We start from the raw sequence: 17784 nt of genomic DNA, 5'->3' as shown, positions 1-17784 counted from the left end.
CACCATTGGGAATAACAGACGTGGAAACTGTGGAGCACCACGTGCCATTGATGTGAGTGGTGAACGCCGGCACGCTACAGTGGAGCAGCGCACTGTGAAAATCAACCAGGGGCTACCAGACATGTGTCTAACACAACAGTTCAGCGAACCCGACTACGTATGGGGCTCTGAAGCAGACGGATGGTCACTGCTCCTATGTAACAAAGGTGCAGCGGGAAAAAGGCTTCAGTTTGCATGGCAGTATCGGAATTGGGCCACTGATGATTGGCAAAGGGTTGCCTTCTCCAATGAGTCACGTTTTCTGCTTCATGGAACGGATGGACGTTGGAGTGTGAGGAGAGAAATACCAGAGACCAAACACCCGGCAATCATTGCTGGAAGAACACAAGCTGGTGGCGGCAGTGTTATGGTCTGGGGAACTTTTTCATGGCATTCTCTGGGCCACTCATCCATGTGGAAGGCTCTGAACCCATTTGGGTATGAATCCATAGTTGCGATCACGTCCCCCCCATACATGTTGTTTGTCTTATCTGGGGCAGACGGAATCTTCCAGCAAGACAATGCGACATGTCACATGGCTAGAAATGTCCGACAGTGGTTGGAAGAGAACAACCAAGACTCCCAAGTACTTCCCTGGCCCCCTAATTTGCCAGACTTGAACCCAATTGAGCATCTGTGGGACCTGGATCGTTTTGTTTGCTCTATGGATCCTCCCCCCACGCACCCACCAGTAAATGTGGGATGCACTGCAGTCAGCATGGCCCAGATACCAGAGACCACCGACCAGCACCTTATTGATCACTGCCCGCCCGTCTAGCTGCTGTCCGTGCTGCACACGGCAGTTACTCCGGATATTAGCTGGTGGTCATAATAATGCGCGTGCATAGTGCGAAAGGCTAGATCAGAAAATGAAAAAGCATCGGGTACATTTCAGTTGTGGCTACATTTGTAGCCGTATATTAGAATTTCTATAATACTGAAGAGATGAATTAATAAAAGGGTTTGTGTGTGACTGTAGGATCTTAGGAAAATGGAAGTTATGGAGTGATTTCAGAGGTGGAGCTAGGGTTTCAACCTCACAGTATATTCTCCATTGCAATATGCAAGGATCCATAAACAGCACAATCCAAAATGACTGCAAGATCGCTTCCAAAAAAACCCCCTTCATCTCATCCAGGTCATGGTCGCTACGTCTGACAGCACCCTATGTAGAGCTGTTTCTATGATGCAGCTTCTAACTCCTTCATTTGGACACTACGTGGTCATAGTCATGATTTCCCTCCACCAAAAAGTAATGGTGGTCCATATGGTGACATTGAACCCCATAAGGGTACACAAGACAGACTTTCGACAATAGTGAGAAAATCTCCTGCTATCTTTTCATGTGGTGACTTGTATTCTTTCCTAAAGGAAAAAAGTACAATAATAATGAAGGTTAGGCCTTATTCACAGTCCAAGGCCTGTACCCAGATTCCTGTTGGGACTGTCCCGCAAAAGGGGCTATTCTAAAATCTGAGGCATACAGAGGTATAATAAGGGACTGTAGCAGTCTATGAGCTCTGTATTAGCTGAAGATCGTTTTTATAGATTAATACGTCAACAAGGAAGAAGCACAAGATTTCAGAAGCTCTCCTTGCACACAATCCTATAAGAAAAGCGGATATTCAGTGCGCGGGGGTCCGAGGACAGGCAGATGGCTCACCACCCATTCAGACATATGGCTTCCCTGACTCTAGATTAATTTCGCTCTACTTGTTGGTATCATCTCCGTGTCATGTGATGCTGAATGTATGAACTATGAGACACTATTAACACATGTTCCACATGAAAATCAGCAAAACAGATGTATGTTTAATGCTGTACCTACTGCCGTACGTGGTCTCCCAACATTCTAATAATATACAAACTATCTTCTATTTTTAATCTTTCTAAATATTTTTATAGCATCTTAAGCGGAGACGAATACGGATAATGATCCTCTATTTTACAGTTATTACTACAGCTGGCTTTGCCCATTTCAATCTAATAGAACATCGCCACCCAGTGGCCACTGCCCAGATGATCTCATACACTGAACAATAAGCAGCATTTCATTCACACGAGCGTATTCCATGCCGGTTTTACTTATATTTGTACCCTACTTTAGCCAACACATCCAATCCCACATTTTTAGGTCTGTATTTCATATATGAAGCATTTTCCCTCCAATAGAGCCTGAAGAAAAATATGTAATCTCATATATATTCAAGTCTCTATTTGGGCAATTGAGCAAAAAAAATAAAATAAAACAACACATATCTTAAAAGGGTATCTCCACCATTGAAACCGTTCTAAGGCCCTGTTCACACTGAGTTTTTCCGCCGCGGTTGCCGAAATTGACTCCCATTGATTTCAATGGGAGGTGGAGGCGTTTTTTTTTTACCGCGAGCAAAAAAAATGCTTGCGGTAAAAAGAAGCGACATGCCCTATCTTGAGGTGTTTTCCTCCTCAAAAACCCAATTGAACTCAATGGGAGACGAAAATAAACGCGTTTTGACACGTTTTTTTTGCTGCGATTTTTGACGCTCGCGGTCATTCCATCTTTCTGTTGAAGAGATAGCTAAAAAAAAACGCGTGTGATGCAATACCACTAAAGAAAAACGGAGCTGATTTTTCCAGGCAGAATTTTCTGCCTGCAAAAAACTCTGTCTGAACAGGGTCTTATTGCTCCCATAAATCTTGGGCCCTGTTCATAGCGCGTTTGTGATGTAAGTTTACCATGTATGCCAGGAAAGCTACTGGTGTACAGGTGAAACGTGTCCATACAAAAAAAAATCCTGTAAAAAAAAAACAAAAAAAAAAACAACTAATCACACACTATCCGTTTTTGGTTTTGGTTTATTTTTTTTAACATGGGAGCCAATGGGTGACAGATATTACTGTCACAGCATCCATTTAAGTATACATCATTCATTTTTCATGCCTTATATGTTCAAAAGTTGCCATAATAGCCTATTGGTGACGGAGGCCACAGTTAGGCATGCGTCACAGCCTCCGTTTAACATATATGTTGGGAGCTTTAAACGTATGGCCAAAAACGCAATGTGAATGTAGCCTAAAACATAATAAAAAGCAGCAACTTTTCAAATAGTTTTGACTAAAAATCAAAAATTGTGTGTATACAGCTCTAATGCAGACCTATGTGTCTCCATGTTTATATCTTCATACAAGTCTTGTATAGTCTGATCCTGAATTCAGGTGTTACTCCCTTTCATCTGTATTTTCTTCTACTTTCAGAGAAGAGTAAGGGTATGTTCACACGGCTTATTTACGGACGTAATTCGGGCGTTTTCCGCCTCGATTTACGTCCGAAAATGCGTCTCGATAGCGTCGGCAAACATCTGCCCATTCATTTGAATGGGTCTTACGATGTTCTGTTCCAACGGTCATTTTTTTTACGCCCCGCTGTCAAAAGGCGGGGCGTAAATAGACGCCCGCGTCAAAAAAGTGCCTGTCACTTCTTCAGACGTTAAATGGAGCCGTTTTCCCTTGACTCCATGGAAAAACAGCTCCATTTACGTCCGTAATTGACGCAGCGAAAAAGCGCCTCAACATGCCATTACGCATGAAATTACGGAGCTGTTTTCTCCTGAAAACAGCCCCGTTATTTCAGCCATAACGGACGCTGCCGTGTGAACATACCCTAACACATGACTGTAGGATCAGACTATGCAAGATTTGTATGGAGATATAAACATGGAGACACATAGGTCTGCATTAGAGCTGTGTACACACAATTTTTGATTTTTAGTCAAAACCATTTGCAAAGTTGCTGCTTTTCATTATGTTTTAGGCTACATTCACATTGCGTTTTTGGCCATATGTTTATGTAACCTGTAACCATGGAGACTAAGGCCCTGTTCACACTGAGTTTTTTGGGGCAGAAACCGCGCCAAAAAACTCCTCAAAAACCGCCCGAAAATGCCTCCCATTGATTTCAATGGGAGGCAGACGAGTTTTTTTACCACGAGTAAAAAAAACTCGTCGTGGTAAAAAGAAGCAACATGACCCATCTTGAGGCGGTTTCCGCCTCCAAAACCCCATTTCAATGAGTCAGAAAGAGGAAAAAAAAACCTCGACGAGTGTTTTGACGAGTTTTTGTCAAACCACTGTGCAAAAACCTACTGGAGCAGTTTTTGCAGGAGGAATTTTCCTCCTGCAAAAAACTCTGTGTGAACACAGCCTAATAGGTCTGCATTGGAGCTGTATACACAAAACTGTTGATTTTTAATTAAGACTATTTGCAAAGCTGCTTTATTTTTCTATTTTTAGAGGATGGCAATTTGGGATAATTTTCTCTGGTGGGCCAAAGGTTTGAAGTATTGTTGGATTGCATATCCAACAAGAAATAAGCAACGACCCAGAACAGACCATCACCTGTGGAGAGTAATCCCCTATGGTTACCTGTTCATCATGGTGGATTGCTACTGTGCAAGTATATTTAGGATAAACCGTTCTCGCCATTGTGGAGGTCTCCGCTTTTCTCGACAGATGGCTATAAATATGTTCTTTCTCCATAATCCCTCTCAATACGTGTGGACGGCCGTTCCTTCTTTACAGATTAATTTAAGGCAATTCATTTTACAAAGCCATAATTCCTCAAAACCCGTGCGATTTCTCTCCTGGATTTACTGTACAATACTGTGTCACTGCTTGGTAAGCACATGCATGTATATAAAGAGATTTACCCTTCAGGAAAAATGTTTTACTGCTTTTTCCTTGTGAAAATGCCTCCTACAGCCTATTGTGCCCCCGCTTGAGAAAAAAATAGAGGTGTGTCCCCTTTCCCCCCCTTAAATTACCACCATCTGCATTACTTCCTAAGTTTCCATTAAAATCAGCCAGGATCTTAAAGGGGTTGTCCATGATTAGAAAAACACGGCTGATTTGTTTGAAAAACTACGCCACACCAGTCCACAGGTTGCGTGTGGTATTGCAGCTCAGTTGTAGTTACTGCAATGAAGCTGAGCTCCAATACAAGACACCACCCATGGACAGGTGGGTTGTGTTTTTAAGAAAAAAGGAGCCATTCACAGAAGATTTTTCCTACAGATATGTCATGTCCTCTCTTACATTCTAAATCTAACATAACCCAAGATGTATGATGTGAGATGTTAAACATGTAAAAAAAAACAACACACGTATAGCTCAGACATCTGCCATCTGTCACTCATAGACTCCCATGTTAAAAACGTATACGTCACAGCCATCCAGTAAAAAACATATAGGTTAAGCGTATACTACTTTTTTTTTTTTTAACAAGGGAGTCCATAGGCAACCGGTGGAATCCATCAGAGGCATCCATCGGCCATCAGTCGCTCACAGACTCCCATGTTAACTTACAGGTTTAACGAATACGTTTTTTTTACGCGAGATAATATGGAATTAGTATCATGGCAAATGGTATAAGTTGACACAATTCGAGAAAGAGTAAAGGTGCTCACATCTGTATATAAGATTACTGTACAGTACTTGCTGTAAACAATTCACAGAATGCAAATTATCAAAGCAAGCTCTGTGCAGACAATAAGCCAGCAAGGAATGCTGGGAGATTTCAGCTCTGAAGCTTGTGGAATTGTGAATGCAGCTCTTGTCTATGATACACACTGCAACTCAGGATTCATACAAGCAATTAATGCAATTTATTTACAAGGTTATTCAACTTTTTATGTAGATTCATTATCAGTGTAAATTGTAAAAATGTTTCAAATGGGACATACCCTATAAGAAAAAAATTTTGGGGAGGGAATGCTGTGATTGTACAAACTGCAATATGCCCTCCGTCTCTCAATTATCACTGTTTGTGTGGCATTTTTTAAACACGCCGACTTCCGTAGAGGCAAACACTACACTGAAAGAAATGCTGGTAGAAACCAGGATTGTGGTCAAGCAACGTTGTTGGAAGCAGAAGACATGGCAATACCCGAGAACTATGTGGTGTTTTACCTGCCCCAACAAAAGGCTTCTTTTGGCTAGAAGTAAAGAACAAAAAAATTTTCAGGGGAACCCCCATGGTAAAACATTGCACGGGACAGACTTTGGGAAACGCATATTACTTACTCATGGTCCGGCTGTTGAGGTATTGCCGGACACTAACATTCCCGAGCTGTTTTGGTATCACTTGGTTAACCTGAAGACCAACAGTGACATCTTCACCCTTGATGTCGATCCCGCCATTAACACCAAGGATTTTAAATACTACGACAGACATCTGTAGGAAAAATAGGCAGAGGGTATTGGTCAATGGAATCTAGATTTTGAAAAGGGCAGTGACATCATCCACCTTACCAGATAACCCTGCAACCTCATTGCGTGACACCACAGCCCTCCCCAGGTAACCCTGCCTGTCACTCTGCTAAACGTAATTTCGTGTCCTTTCAGAGGAAGTATAATAGATATGTAATTTTTGTCATTTTTAATGCTCTACCTACTAACTATAATGAAGTGATAAGATTCAATTAAAAAAAAATAAAAAATGCAATTTTACTGTAGGCTGTAAAATGAGCTGATTTTTTTTTTTACCAGTCTGCAGTGTACCCTGTTTGGCCACTAGATGTCAGCACATGTAATATACAGCATTAGGGCCTGTTCATATCAGCATTGGCTTTCCGTTCCGGGGTTCCATCGGAGGTTTCCGTCGGGTGAACCCCGCAACGGAAAGTCAAACTGAAACCACAGCTTCCGTTTCAGTCACCATTGATATCAATGGTGACGGAAACATTGCTAATAGTTTCCGTTCGTTACCATTCCGGCAGGTTTCCGTTTTAACAACGGAATCAATAGCGGAGTCGACTGCGCTATTGTTTCCATCAGAAAAACGGAAATCTGCCGGAATGGTGACGAACGGAAACCATTAGCAATGTTTCCGTCACCATTGATATCAATGGTGACTGAAATGGAAGCTGTGGTTTCAGTTTGACTTTCCATTGCTGGGTTCACACGACGGAACCCCGTAACGGAAAGCCAACGCTGATGTGAACAGGCTCTTATTTCATTCTTCTTTCGATTGCATCAGGTGTGTAATAGCACTTGGTATAAGTCCCCTAATCGAAAGGCACCCGCTCCGGGCACAGCGTCTCATTAAATTGGTCATGTACAAAACAATCATAACAAATAAACCAGTAACGATTCAAAATGTGACATTACATTTCTAGCAAAAAATAAAGTATTTGAAGCAACGCAAATCCCAATATCAGGAGCGGTGTCGCGCTGTAAAATCAGACAAACCCAGTTTGAAGTAATGTAATCTTCAGAAAAAGCGTGGTTGAAGAGCAGCACACGTCACCCAAATTTCAATCAATATGTTCTTTTATTGGTCAAACATCTAGTAAAAAATGGCAACGTTTCGACCCGTGACAAGTGGAGGGTTAAGAAAGACCATTTTGCAATTTTTACTGGATGTTTGACCAATAAAATAACATATTGATTGAGATTTGGGAGACGTGTGCTTCTGTTCACCACGCTTTTTCTGAAGATTATATTTCTAGCAGTCACTAGCAACCAATTTGATAAATCTTCTTCAGTCTAATTAAGACAGAACTAAAATAATTGGAAAGGCAATGACAGCAGTTAGATAGGCTCATCTATATATAATTACCACGTCTTGTCTGGTGTCTTGTGTACTTTCATCAACTGCGCTAACTGCATCTGGCGATGATGCGGAGTAATCCTCGTTCCTCAACTCCACGCTGGCCGTGTCCACTGTAGACTGATAATTCAAAGAGGAGAAGTCTTCCAGTCCTAGGAGGAGGAACATCAAAAACAAAACAAAAAGTAAAAAGAATAACAAATTGCGTAAAGTAAATGCCCACCTTTTCAATATGTCCTATCTTTATAGGAGTCAGCGCTCTATCTTTGTGATACAGAGTTCCAAATACCCTACACACACACACATATATAGTGACAGAGTTAAATGATACAATTTTGCCACCACTAGAGGGAGCAGTACTGCATACGGTTTTATTATGAAGTTCAATGTATAATCAGTATGCATTAAGCTCCTAAGCTCCCTCTAGTGGTGACTGCAGCCACCAGAATTTTATCATTTAACTCTACGTCTATCCAGAGGAATTGGAGCTCTGTATCAGAAAAACGGAGCTACGAACACCATAAAGATTCATAATGAAAGTAATCACCACCGAGTTTTGGACAAAATTTAGATTGAAAATAAAGTGATATTCGAGGATGGACATTTAATTTAAGTCGTGCACACATAGGCATCCATAAATGACAACCAGTGAATGTTATGTATCTTGATAAGGATTTTTGCCATAGCATTTTAGATTTAGGGGGGTACACCTTGTCCACCCAAACTCCTTCTTCAGGGGTGCACTTCCACCCCTGGGAACCCCCCTCTAGCTAGAGAAGCAACCAAACATTATTTATATTAGAAACTTTTCTCTCTTTTACCAGGTGCAATTCCATACACTTGTATTTATACAACCAGTATTGAGTTCAAGGAGAGCTGTATAAATCTGTAGTGAGCTCCCCCTTGTAACTTAATGGCCGATTGTGGGGAAGCAGGGGATTTGGAGCTCTGTATCAGATAAACATAGCTCTGATCCCGTATTAAGATTTATTATGAAATTTGTCAGCCCAGAATGGTGTACCCATTATATATAAAAAAAAAAAAAAAACTTCAAACCTTTCATCATCCTAAACCATCAGGAATATTAAAAGGGTTGTCTCATGAAGTCAACCCCTTCTCAAAAAGAAGCTGGCGATCGGCTGGCTTCCCTCACCTCCAGCGATAAGCCAAGTATTTCCTCTGCAGTGGCCACTGCAGGAGAAACATAGCATTACACATCATTGGAATGCAAGGACAGGCCGGTCTGCCAAAGCAGTAGCAGTTTTGGCACATAAACGGGGGAGTGGATTTTCATCTAGTCAGCTCAGTGGTGGCCATCCTAGGCGATACTGGACTATATGTGATTGACTAAAGTTTTGCTTTAAAAATCAATCATATCAGAATATTCCCCACTCCAGAACAAGAGTCACACTATACAGTGGCTCCTAATTGATGGGGACCTATCCCCCATACATTCATTAGGGCATATAAAAAATTTTTTCCAGTTGGAGGACTCCAATACAAAGACTCAAGTTGGAGTTTAAAAAGGTCACCAGATTCTAACTTGTCAATACAGATTTTTCTACATCAGCAAGTAACTCCATGAAGTATTTGTCTCCTTCCTACCCGCTTCTAGAGGGTCACTCCCATCGCTCTCCCCCAAATGTTCATCCAACAAGTTGCTGTCGATGGAGATATTGTCCAAAGAGAACTGCGAAGAACTCCTCTTCATGTTCTTGTAAGAAACAGAGAAGGTAGGCAGGTTGGACGAGCATCGTTCCTTAGGGGTTCCACTTAACAAAAATACATGGAAACGAAGTTTCAAAAATCAAAAAATAATAAAACGTCAAAAATGCATAATAAATAAAAAGAACAAACGAGGGGGAAGTTGTGAATTTCTGTTTTAGATTGTATGCATCCGTTTACCCCATGTGGTTTCTGTTGCTATGCATTATTAGAAAAACCGAGCAACAGCCCCATATAGTAACGTGGTCCTCGTGTAAATATATAGTCAACCAACCAAGAAGAGATCACGACCATGTATTGAAAAAATACAAAAGATGCTTTAGTATGGTTGCATAAAAATACACATAAACATGAATCCTCGGTGAAACGCGTGTCGGGTCAGCAGTGGTGTGTTCGGTCTTGGTCGCTCATTTACGGTTTATAGTCGATTTTTAGTTTCAGGTTATATCATAGTAATTTGCAATGTGCCTATCTTGACAACCATTTACCATTAGCCTGAGCACATAAATTGCTTACACCCTGTTTGAGTCTACTCATTACTTTTCCTCTTTGGACTCCATTTTTAACTTGCGAGGGTTTTTCTGTTTCTTGCTTTTAATTAATGTTTATGTAAGATGAATAAAGCATCTTTAGTATTTTTTCAATACATGGTCGTGATCTCTTGTGGCTATGCATTATGAATGATTTTTATCTTTGCGGGTTGTTTGGCTGCTTTTTTAGTGCACAGCTAAAATCACTGCCGGTTAGATACATGGTAGTCCAGGCTACAAAAGAAGTCTGAAATAAACCTCCTGCCTCATCAGAGTCTCAGGCTGCTGTTCTATCTCTAAGGGTATGTGCACACACACTAATTACGTCCGTAATTGACGGACGTATTTCGGCCGCAAGTAGTGGACCGAACACACTGCAGGGAGCCGGGCTCCTAGCATCATACTTATGTACGATGCTAGGAGTCCCTGCCTCTCCGTGGAACTACTGTCCCGTACTGAAAACATGATTACAGTACGGGACAGTTGTCCTGTAGCGAGGCAGGGACTCCTAGCATCGTACATAAGTATGATGCTAGGAGCCCGGCTCCCTGCACTGTGTTCGGTCCGGGACTTGCGGCCGAAATACGTCCGTCAATTACGGACGTAATTAGTGTGTGTGCACATACCCTAACTGCTTTATACTGCAGCTCTGCTTGTTCAGATTGGCTGCTGTGTATGAGCAAAAGCTCACCATGAAGTCAGCGCAAGCTGAGACGATCTTCCTTACAGCAAGGGTGATTATTATAAAATACCATCAACTAAACCACAAGTGAGGAAAATAAGTCTCTCCGGTAATTGCTATAGATATAGTGAGCTGAACGAGCCTCAGTACGGGCAAGTCCGGAGTTATGCTTTAAGAAGAGGATATAAACTATACAATAACCAAGTCGCATCTAATAACCTGAAACATACAGTATGTGGTCGAATTCTTTTAGCTGGCTAAAGACAGAGTCCTCGGTGTGTTGTCAGCTTAAGGTTGCGATACAGAACCATATGATCGGGTTATTTAGGGATTCTATGATTTTAGGTGCACTTCCACTATTCACTGCCCCTCCTTTATGAATCGACTTTTAGACAATGATGTTTTTTGGATGTACCCAACAACAGAAATCCGAAATAAAGAGTAGGATATAGAGGATATTGTAGGTAAAAGCACAATAACCGATATGAGGACTTCATGCCTATGGGGTAGTGCAAAACAAAATAGGATAAAACCATTGTGTGGGACATGATATGAAATAAACATATTCGTTCTTTACCTGGTATCAGTGTGCTTCTTCTGCGTCTCTAAAAAATGTGCATTGAGGAGGGGATTATCTATTATAGACTCATTATCAGAGGTCTGAAGGCTACCGAAGGTTTCGTCAATATCTTTGACAGGATTGGAGATGCTGTCATCACTACTGAAGTGGCCGCCATCATTAAGACCGTTAACATTAATAACCTGACACAAAGTTCCATCTTCTGCTTTCAGTGACGCTCTATCAGAACCACCTTCCAAACTTGACGTCCTTTTCAAAATGTCAGTGTCACTGGGCGACTTTGTTATCAAAGTCTCTGGCAAAACAATCTTTTTGGGTTCTAGTATTGCTCCAGAGTCACCGTTGACAGAGTCCATGAGTAAATCGATAGGGGGATTACCCACGTCTACATCTTCAGTACCATCTGATGGAAAAGTTTCTTTATTGTCCACAAGGGGGCTACCATCCCGGGAGAGGGGGCAATTGGACATATTTTCCTCCGGCAAAGGATGCAGTAATAAAGAAACCTCAGCACTTTTTAGCAGCACGCCTATGGACACCTTGGTCTCCTCGGCTGGTTTCCCAGTCACATCCTCCACATCCTTCAGTAGATTGTCCATGACTTGCTTTAGGGATTCTTGTAGCAGCATTAAGAAAACAAACTGATAGTGATTGATTTGTAAGCTGACATGTTTTTGTATGTGTGCAAGCATCAGGATGTCCGCTTGAGGTGACTCATGGGCAGGGCTGGATGACAGGCTGCTGTCTAGGGATTGGGACTTCTGTAACGGGGTGCTCCGGCCATCCATTTCAGTGCTGTAATATTGTTTTAAAAGTTGCTTGCGTTGAATACGACCGGCGAAGTCCGTGGATTCACTTTTGGAAAGATTTACTAGATGATCGCAGTTAGAGGCAATCTGTTTCTGAGACTGGGCGAAACGCGAGGGCTGGCAGACCCAGATGGAAAATGGAAAAGCATCAACAAAACTTACCGGTCTACCCTTTCCACTCTTTATCCCTTCATAGTCAACCCAAAACTGTGTGAAATGTATAGCCCAGATGTCCTTAGCAGCAGATGTTTTCAGTGCATTGGTGTCCAGCTTTGGTGTAATGAATCCCTTGTATACATCGTGCATCTTCGTGTCCTGTTCAAAAGCGTGCCTCTGGAAAATGGGGTGCAGGAGGTCAAGACTGTCCATTGACCTGGGGAAGGAGGTGAACGATTTAGAGTAGAAAGGGTATTCTTTAAAGTCCTGAAATATGGCTTCAAGATCTGAACGTCTGCAATTTGGAGATTGCCTGGTGTTACTTGCTATCATTTCAGATGTCTGGATGCTGATGGCTGTGGGCTGGTCATGGTGACAAGCTGATTTAGTTTGGGAAGGTATGATAAACTGTAGAGAAAAGAATAGGAAGGGGGGAATATGTAATATTGAGTATAACAAGTAATAAGCAAACAAACAAAAAATGGTCAAGAATGTCTTAGGCCCTGTTCACATCATGTGATGTACGTTTAGCGTGTACGCCAGGAAGGCTCTCCATGTACACACTAAATGTGTCCATAAGGCTCCATTAGCCAGACGGAGCCCAAAAGAGTGTCTTTCTCCGTCGGACAGGTATACTTTTTTTTATTTGAGGTATAGAATAGCGTAGTAAACTCCATTATTCCATACAACGGGATCCCTTAAAAAAAAAAAACATATACCGTTTTGCTTCGTCACAGAACCTTTCTCAAGCTACTAATATACACACGGCCTAATATATAGGTATGTTGGAGTGCTGTGTTCATTTTCTATTTACAGCAAGGCAAGCGTAATCTCGTTTTAAATTACAGGTTACATTGTAATCTCGCAAGATTACTCTTGCCTTGCTGTAAATATCACACAGACGCTACAGAAGTGTCAGGATTCTGTATAGACATCACGTCCTGGCTGGAGGTAATGTATATTCATTGTCAGGAAACTGCAGTAACGTTATAGTGTGTTTATGTGGCTGCACATAGCGATATAGCTATATCGCTATCTGCAGAGTAAATGAATGGAGAGAAGTGTATGACACTGATTGGTCACTGATTGGTCAGCGTCATACACTCCTCTGTACAACGCCCACTTGGTCAAAAAGTAAAACACACCCAGTTGTTCATTAAGAAACTCATTAGCATAAAGCTAAAATAGGTCATAACTCCGTCAAAAATGATCGTTTGTCTACATAAAAAACACTGCTGTGATCTACATTACAGCGCCGATCACATTATGTAGAAGATAGGCCACTTATAATGTGGTGACAGAGCCTCTTTAAATGCAGGCCCAGTGGAGTATTATAAAATATACATGACTTTTATCCATCATTTATGTGTAGATTAGCTGATCCACGTGAAATATCAAGCTGAATTATTCAGCAGTGTTTGTGCGGTGAACAGTCTGGTTTTACCTTCAGCATTAGGCAGTCTACCCGGATATCAATGTGCTCATCTGACTTGGAGCTGTCGTTCAGCATGTACATTGCCATAAACTGGTCGACGCTTTGCCTCAGGTCCAGGATAAATTGGTTCAGCCATAGAATGCTCCGCTCATCCACGGTTACCTGCAGTGCATTCAGCTGTACATATAAGTTGGGACTTGGAACTATGGGAAATAAAAAAAAATTATGGTTAATTTAGATTACAGGATGGAATAACAAAAGGGTCTTTAGAGCATTACAAACTCAGTGTATTTAATGTACGTTTGACATACATTTTTGAACGACACTACGGTTTTTGACGTTTCGTAACATACTAACCCTAACAGGGATGTTGGGCGGCGCAGGGCGGTCCTACCCACCAGATTGGAAGGTGCTTTATTATTGGAAGGTGCCTTATTGGCAGCTATAGGTTGTGTTCCTGACTATTCTCCTGGATTTTCCTTTGTAATGCATACTCGACTATGCTACAATCTTTGTTACCGAAACCTTAATTGCCTGACTACTTTCCCGGCCACCCCCTTTGTACCGTATACACGACTCAGCCTCGTCAACGTTGCCAAACCCTGGATTTCTTGACTACTCTGCTGACCACGGCTTCTGTACTCCTACCGGCTCTGCTACATCAGGAACCCTGAATTGCTTAGCTCTGTTGCGGCATATTCCTGGTACATGTTATTAGACTTTTGGCTGTTATCTTAGCAATCATATCTCCTACATCTCTATAGTAGTCTGCTTCCCCTACCAATGACGTTATCCACAGGATCAATCCCATGTTTGCTAGAGTCCCCAAAGTCCCGGGTCCAGCGGAGAACCTCGACCCTTACTGAAGTCATAGTAAAAAGGGTGCTATAGGTAAAATTGTGCCACCCGGTTGATTTTTTTTCTCTCTAGATATCCTAGGTACCGGATCAAAACTGTTTTTTTTCCAGCAGATTTTCAAAATTGCCCTTGGTTGCCCTTGGAAACAGACAACAGTTTTCAACCCTACTGTCAGACATGTGACCTAAAAGCTTTCCTCTAACAGTGTAAATATTATTTGAGCGCCTATAAATGGGCCCCGGTAACATGAATTCTGAATTTAGCATCAGATGTGAATAGAGAAATAGCAACATCTAAATAAAAATCAGCAAAAGCTACATAAAACTAAAGGAGATATTTATCAAAACCAGTGTAAGAGAAAAGTGGAGCAGTTGACCAATCAGATTTCAGCTCTTTGGTACTTTGGAAAATAAAAGTAGCAATCTGATTGGTTGCTATGGGTAACTGTTCTGCTTTTCTCTTACACTAGTTCGGATAAATCTCTTCCTAAGTATTTATGAAGTTCCTTCACATTTTACATAGGAATGTTGCAAATTGTAGAACATTCTCATTTCAAATTTGATTTGGTAGCAGAAAACCCAAATAAATCTTGAATTTTCCTGGGGCTTAATCTTATTACAAAAAATACCATATTATGGGAGATTTGCTAGACAAACACAAAGCCCTGTGAAAAAGACACGTGGCTAAGAGATTTAAAATGTGCCAAATTTATGACGTGTTCCATTTTTTTTAAACGTTTTTGGGGGAATTTATCAAATGTTTCCGGCGTAAGAAAAGTCGCAAATACATCAAAATTTGCAATTTGCGGCACTTTAGAAAAAACCTGAGTGGGGCTTAGCGGAAGGGATGTGGCCACCCGTCGTCCAACATATTTAATATAATTTACACCAGAAACTCGCGGAAAGTATAGCGAAAATCTATGCCAGCTACAAGCATAGATTACCCTTTCTGGCGCATGGACGTGCGCCCCTAAATCAATTAGCTGCATCTTACGCCTGTTCACAATATTAAGACTGGCGTATAAAACTCAAGTCTTAGGTCTCATGCACACGACCGTGTGCGCCGTGCGAGTCCCGTCAGTGATCCGAGGAAAGATAGAACAATGTCATATCTTTCCTCGGATCGGAGATTCTGACCATTTTTCACAGACCCGATTCACCCGCTAAAAGTGAATGGGTCCGTGAAGACTATCGGGTGCCACTCGGATGTCGTCAAAAACGGCCAGAGAGGCACAACGGTCGTGTGCATGAGGGCTCAGTAAATCGACCCCTTTGTGTAAATGCACATCAGCCATAAGGTGGTGTGAGAAAAAGTCTCTTACTTGCCTAGCAAGTTGCACCAAGTTTACCGTGCCATGTGCGGCGTATTGATAAATTTACGCTGTTTTCACCGTCTTAGGCCTCATGCACACGACTGTAAAAACTCCCGTTATTACGGGTCGTAATTACGACCCGAAATAACAGGCCCATAGACTTCTATTGGCCACGGGTACCTTCCCGTTTTCTTACAGGAAGGTGCCCGTGCCGTTGAAAAAGATAGAACATGTTCTATTTTTTTATTTTACGGGCCGTGCTACTATACTTTATAATGGGAGCACAGCTCGGAAAAACGGCCAGCTGCCCGTGCCCGGCCATGCCCGTAATTACGAGTCATAATTACGGGTACGGTCGTGTGCATGGGGTCTTATATAAACACCTGGATCCTGCAATAAATCTCTCCCATTCCATTTTGCAATTGTTTCATTGTGGGCCACACACTCATTTTTTTGCAGCTTTAAAAGAATTGCTCGTCTACAGAGTAAAACTGGTAAATCCAATAATGATGTATCTTCAGGGCTCCGGGGAAATTATTCAGAGAAAAAAAACTTTCTTACTGGGGAAATTCTTTCCATCTGGGAAATAATATTCAGTAAATTCAATATGAATCGCAGACATTTCCTGGGGAAGATACAAGCTCTTCTTATTGCAGGAAATCAGAGTTTTAGGGGAAGATCGACACTGTTCTGCTGTGGACACCTGGAAGACAAAAATGTATAACATTCATATCCGACACTTTTATTAGAAAAACAAAATTTGGTTATAAATAGAAAGTTACGGTATTAACATGTTCACGACCACATGCTGTTAATGTATGGCAGGCGGTCTTGGGCATTCGACTTGCGCCATTGTAAATGTACAGTGTAGGTTTAAAGCCTCCGATCCTACGATCAAGCCGGACACCCCGGAGAGAAAACTTTCATGACCTCTTGCAGGATTTACACATATGCGAAATAAAAAATATGCAAAAAGAGAAAATACAAAAATAAATACACCGCCAACCCATAACCTGACCTGACCACCCAAAATTGCATTGAAAAATGATCTTCTAGAGGAATGGTCCGAGTATGCATAGTATATAATGGAACTGAAAATCTGCCACAGGAAATTTGGTCTGGATAAAGGGGTGGTCTTCGCAAAAAAGGTCTACTTTTGGAGAGGTTATAAATACCACCACCAATCCAAACCATACCCATAAACTGCCAGGATATTATGCTAAATCTAGATTATATATGTATGAAAAAAATTAGCAAAAATAAATAAAAATACATTAAAAAGAAAGGGGAAAAAAAACAAAAAAGACACACACACAGCCAACCCAAACCATACCCAACTTTTGACCTGATCACCCAAAACTATATAACTTGTATCAAAATGACAAAAACAAATTAGGAATAATTAATTTTAGCGTAAATGAGCAAAGTCAAGGCCAGTAAACTACCAAGTTGCTAAAAAGTGTCCAATCATTATGACATCAATTTTAACCCCATAGGATTGCGATGGGGTTAAAATTAGGCCCTTTTCCCCTGCAAGATATTGGATTAGTTAAAGCTATTATATGGGCTTTTAAAATTGATATTATATAGGATATTAGATCGGTGGGGGTTTGACTCTCGGCACCCTCGAAGATCAACTATTTGGAGGGGCCACGTCGCTCATACGAGCGCCGCAGCCTATACATTTGTTTCAATGGACTTCTTTATCATTCGTAGCTGCTGTGGAAGGTATTGCAGCGCAGTCCCATTCAATAGAATGGGACAGTGCTGCAATACCTTGAATAGCGGCGGCCCCTTCAAAAAGCTGTTCGGCGGGGGTGCAGAGAGTTAGACTCAGATAGATAGATAGATAGATAGATAGATAGATATAGAATACAATTCTAAATGTGCCAAAGACGGAAGAACTGAGGCCATTGGAAAAAAAAAAAAAAAAAAAAAAAAAAAAAAAAAAAAACACGATTGCCTCTTCAGGCTCATCATCTATCAGAATCTTAAATTGATTTGTGTCTGTTTTTTGTAAATGCTTTTCCCACTCTTCTCACAACATCCATCCATAAATACCATCTGCAG

At 41.4% G+C, this 17784-nt stretch overlaps 1 protein-coding gene across 1 annotated transcript in view; it reads right to left on the bottom strand.

Annotated features, from left to right (window-relative positions):
- Positions 1-17784, bottom strand: part of BLTP3B (bridge-like lipid transfer protein family member 3B) — an 83674-nt gene that overhangs the window by 14547 nt on the left and 51343 nt on the right. The window contains exons 12-17 of the mRNA XM_075856077.1: positions 16276-16417; positions 13554-13747; positions 11142-12517; positions 9233-9399; positions 7637-7779; positions 6100-6250 (exon numbers count right to left, since the gene is read on the bottom strand). Of these exons, the coding sequence (XP_075712192.1) occupies positions 6100-6250; positions 7637-7779; positions 9233-9399; positions 11142-12517; positions 13554-13747; positions 16276-16417 (2173 nt within the window). The remainder of the gene's footprint in view (positions 1-6099; positions 6251-7636; positions 7780-9232; positions 9400-11141; positions 12518-13553; positions 13748-16275; positions 16418-17784) is intronic.

The sequence above is a fragment of the Rhinoderma darwinii genome, chromosome 3 (assembly GCF_050947455.1).
Source record: "Rhinoderma darwinii isolate aRhiDar2 chromosome 3, aRhiDar2.hap1, whole genome shotgun sequence".
Classification (NCBI taxonomy): Eukaryota; Metazoa; Chordata; class Amphibia; order Anura; family Rhinodermatidae; genus Rhinoderma; species Rhinoderma darwinii.
The sequence above is the reverse complement of the archived record's forward strand: the minus strand, read 5'-3'. Positions and strand labels throughout refer to the sequence as shown.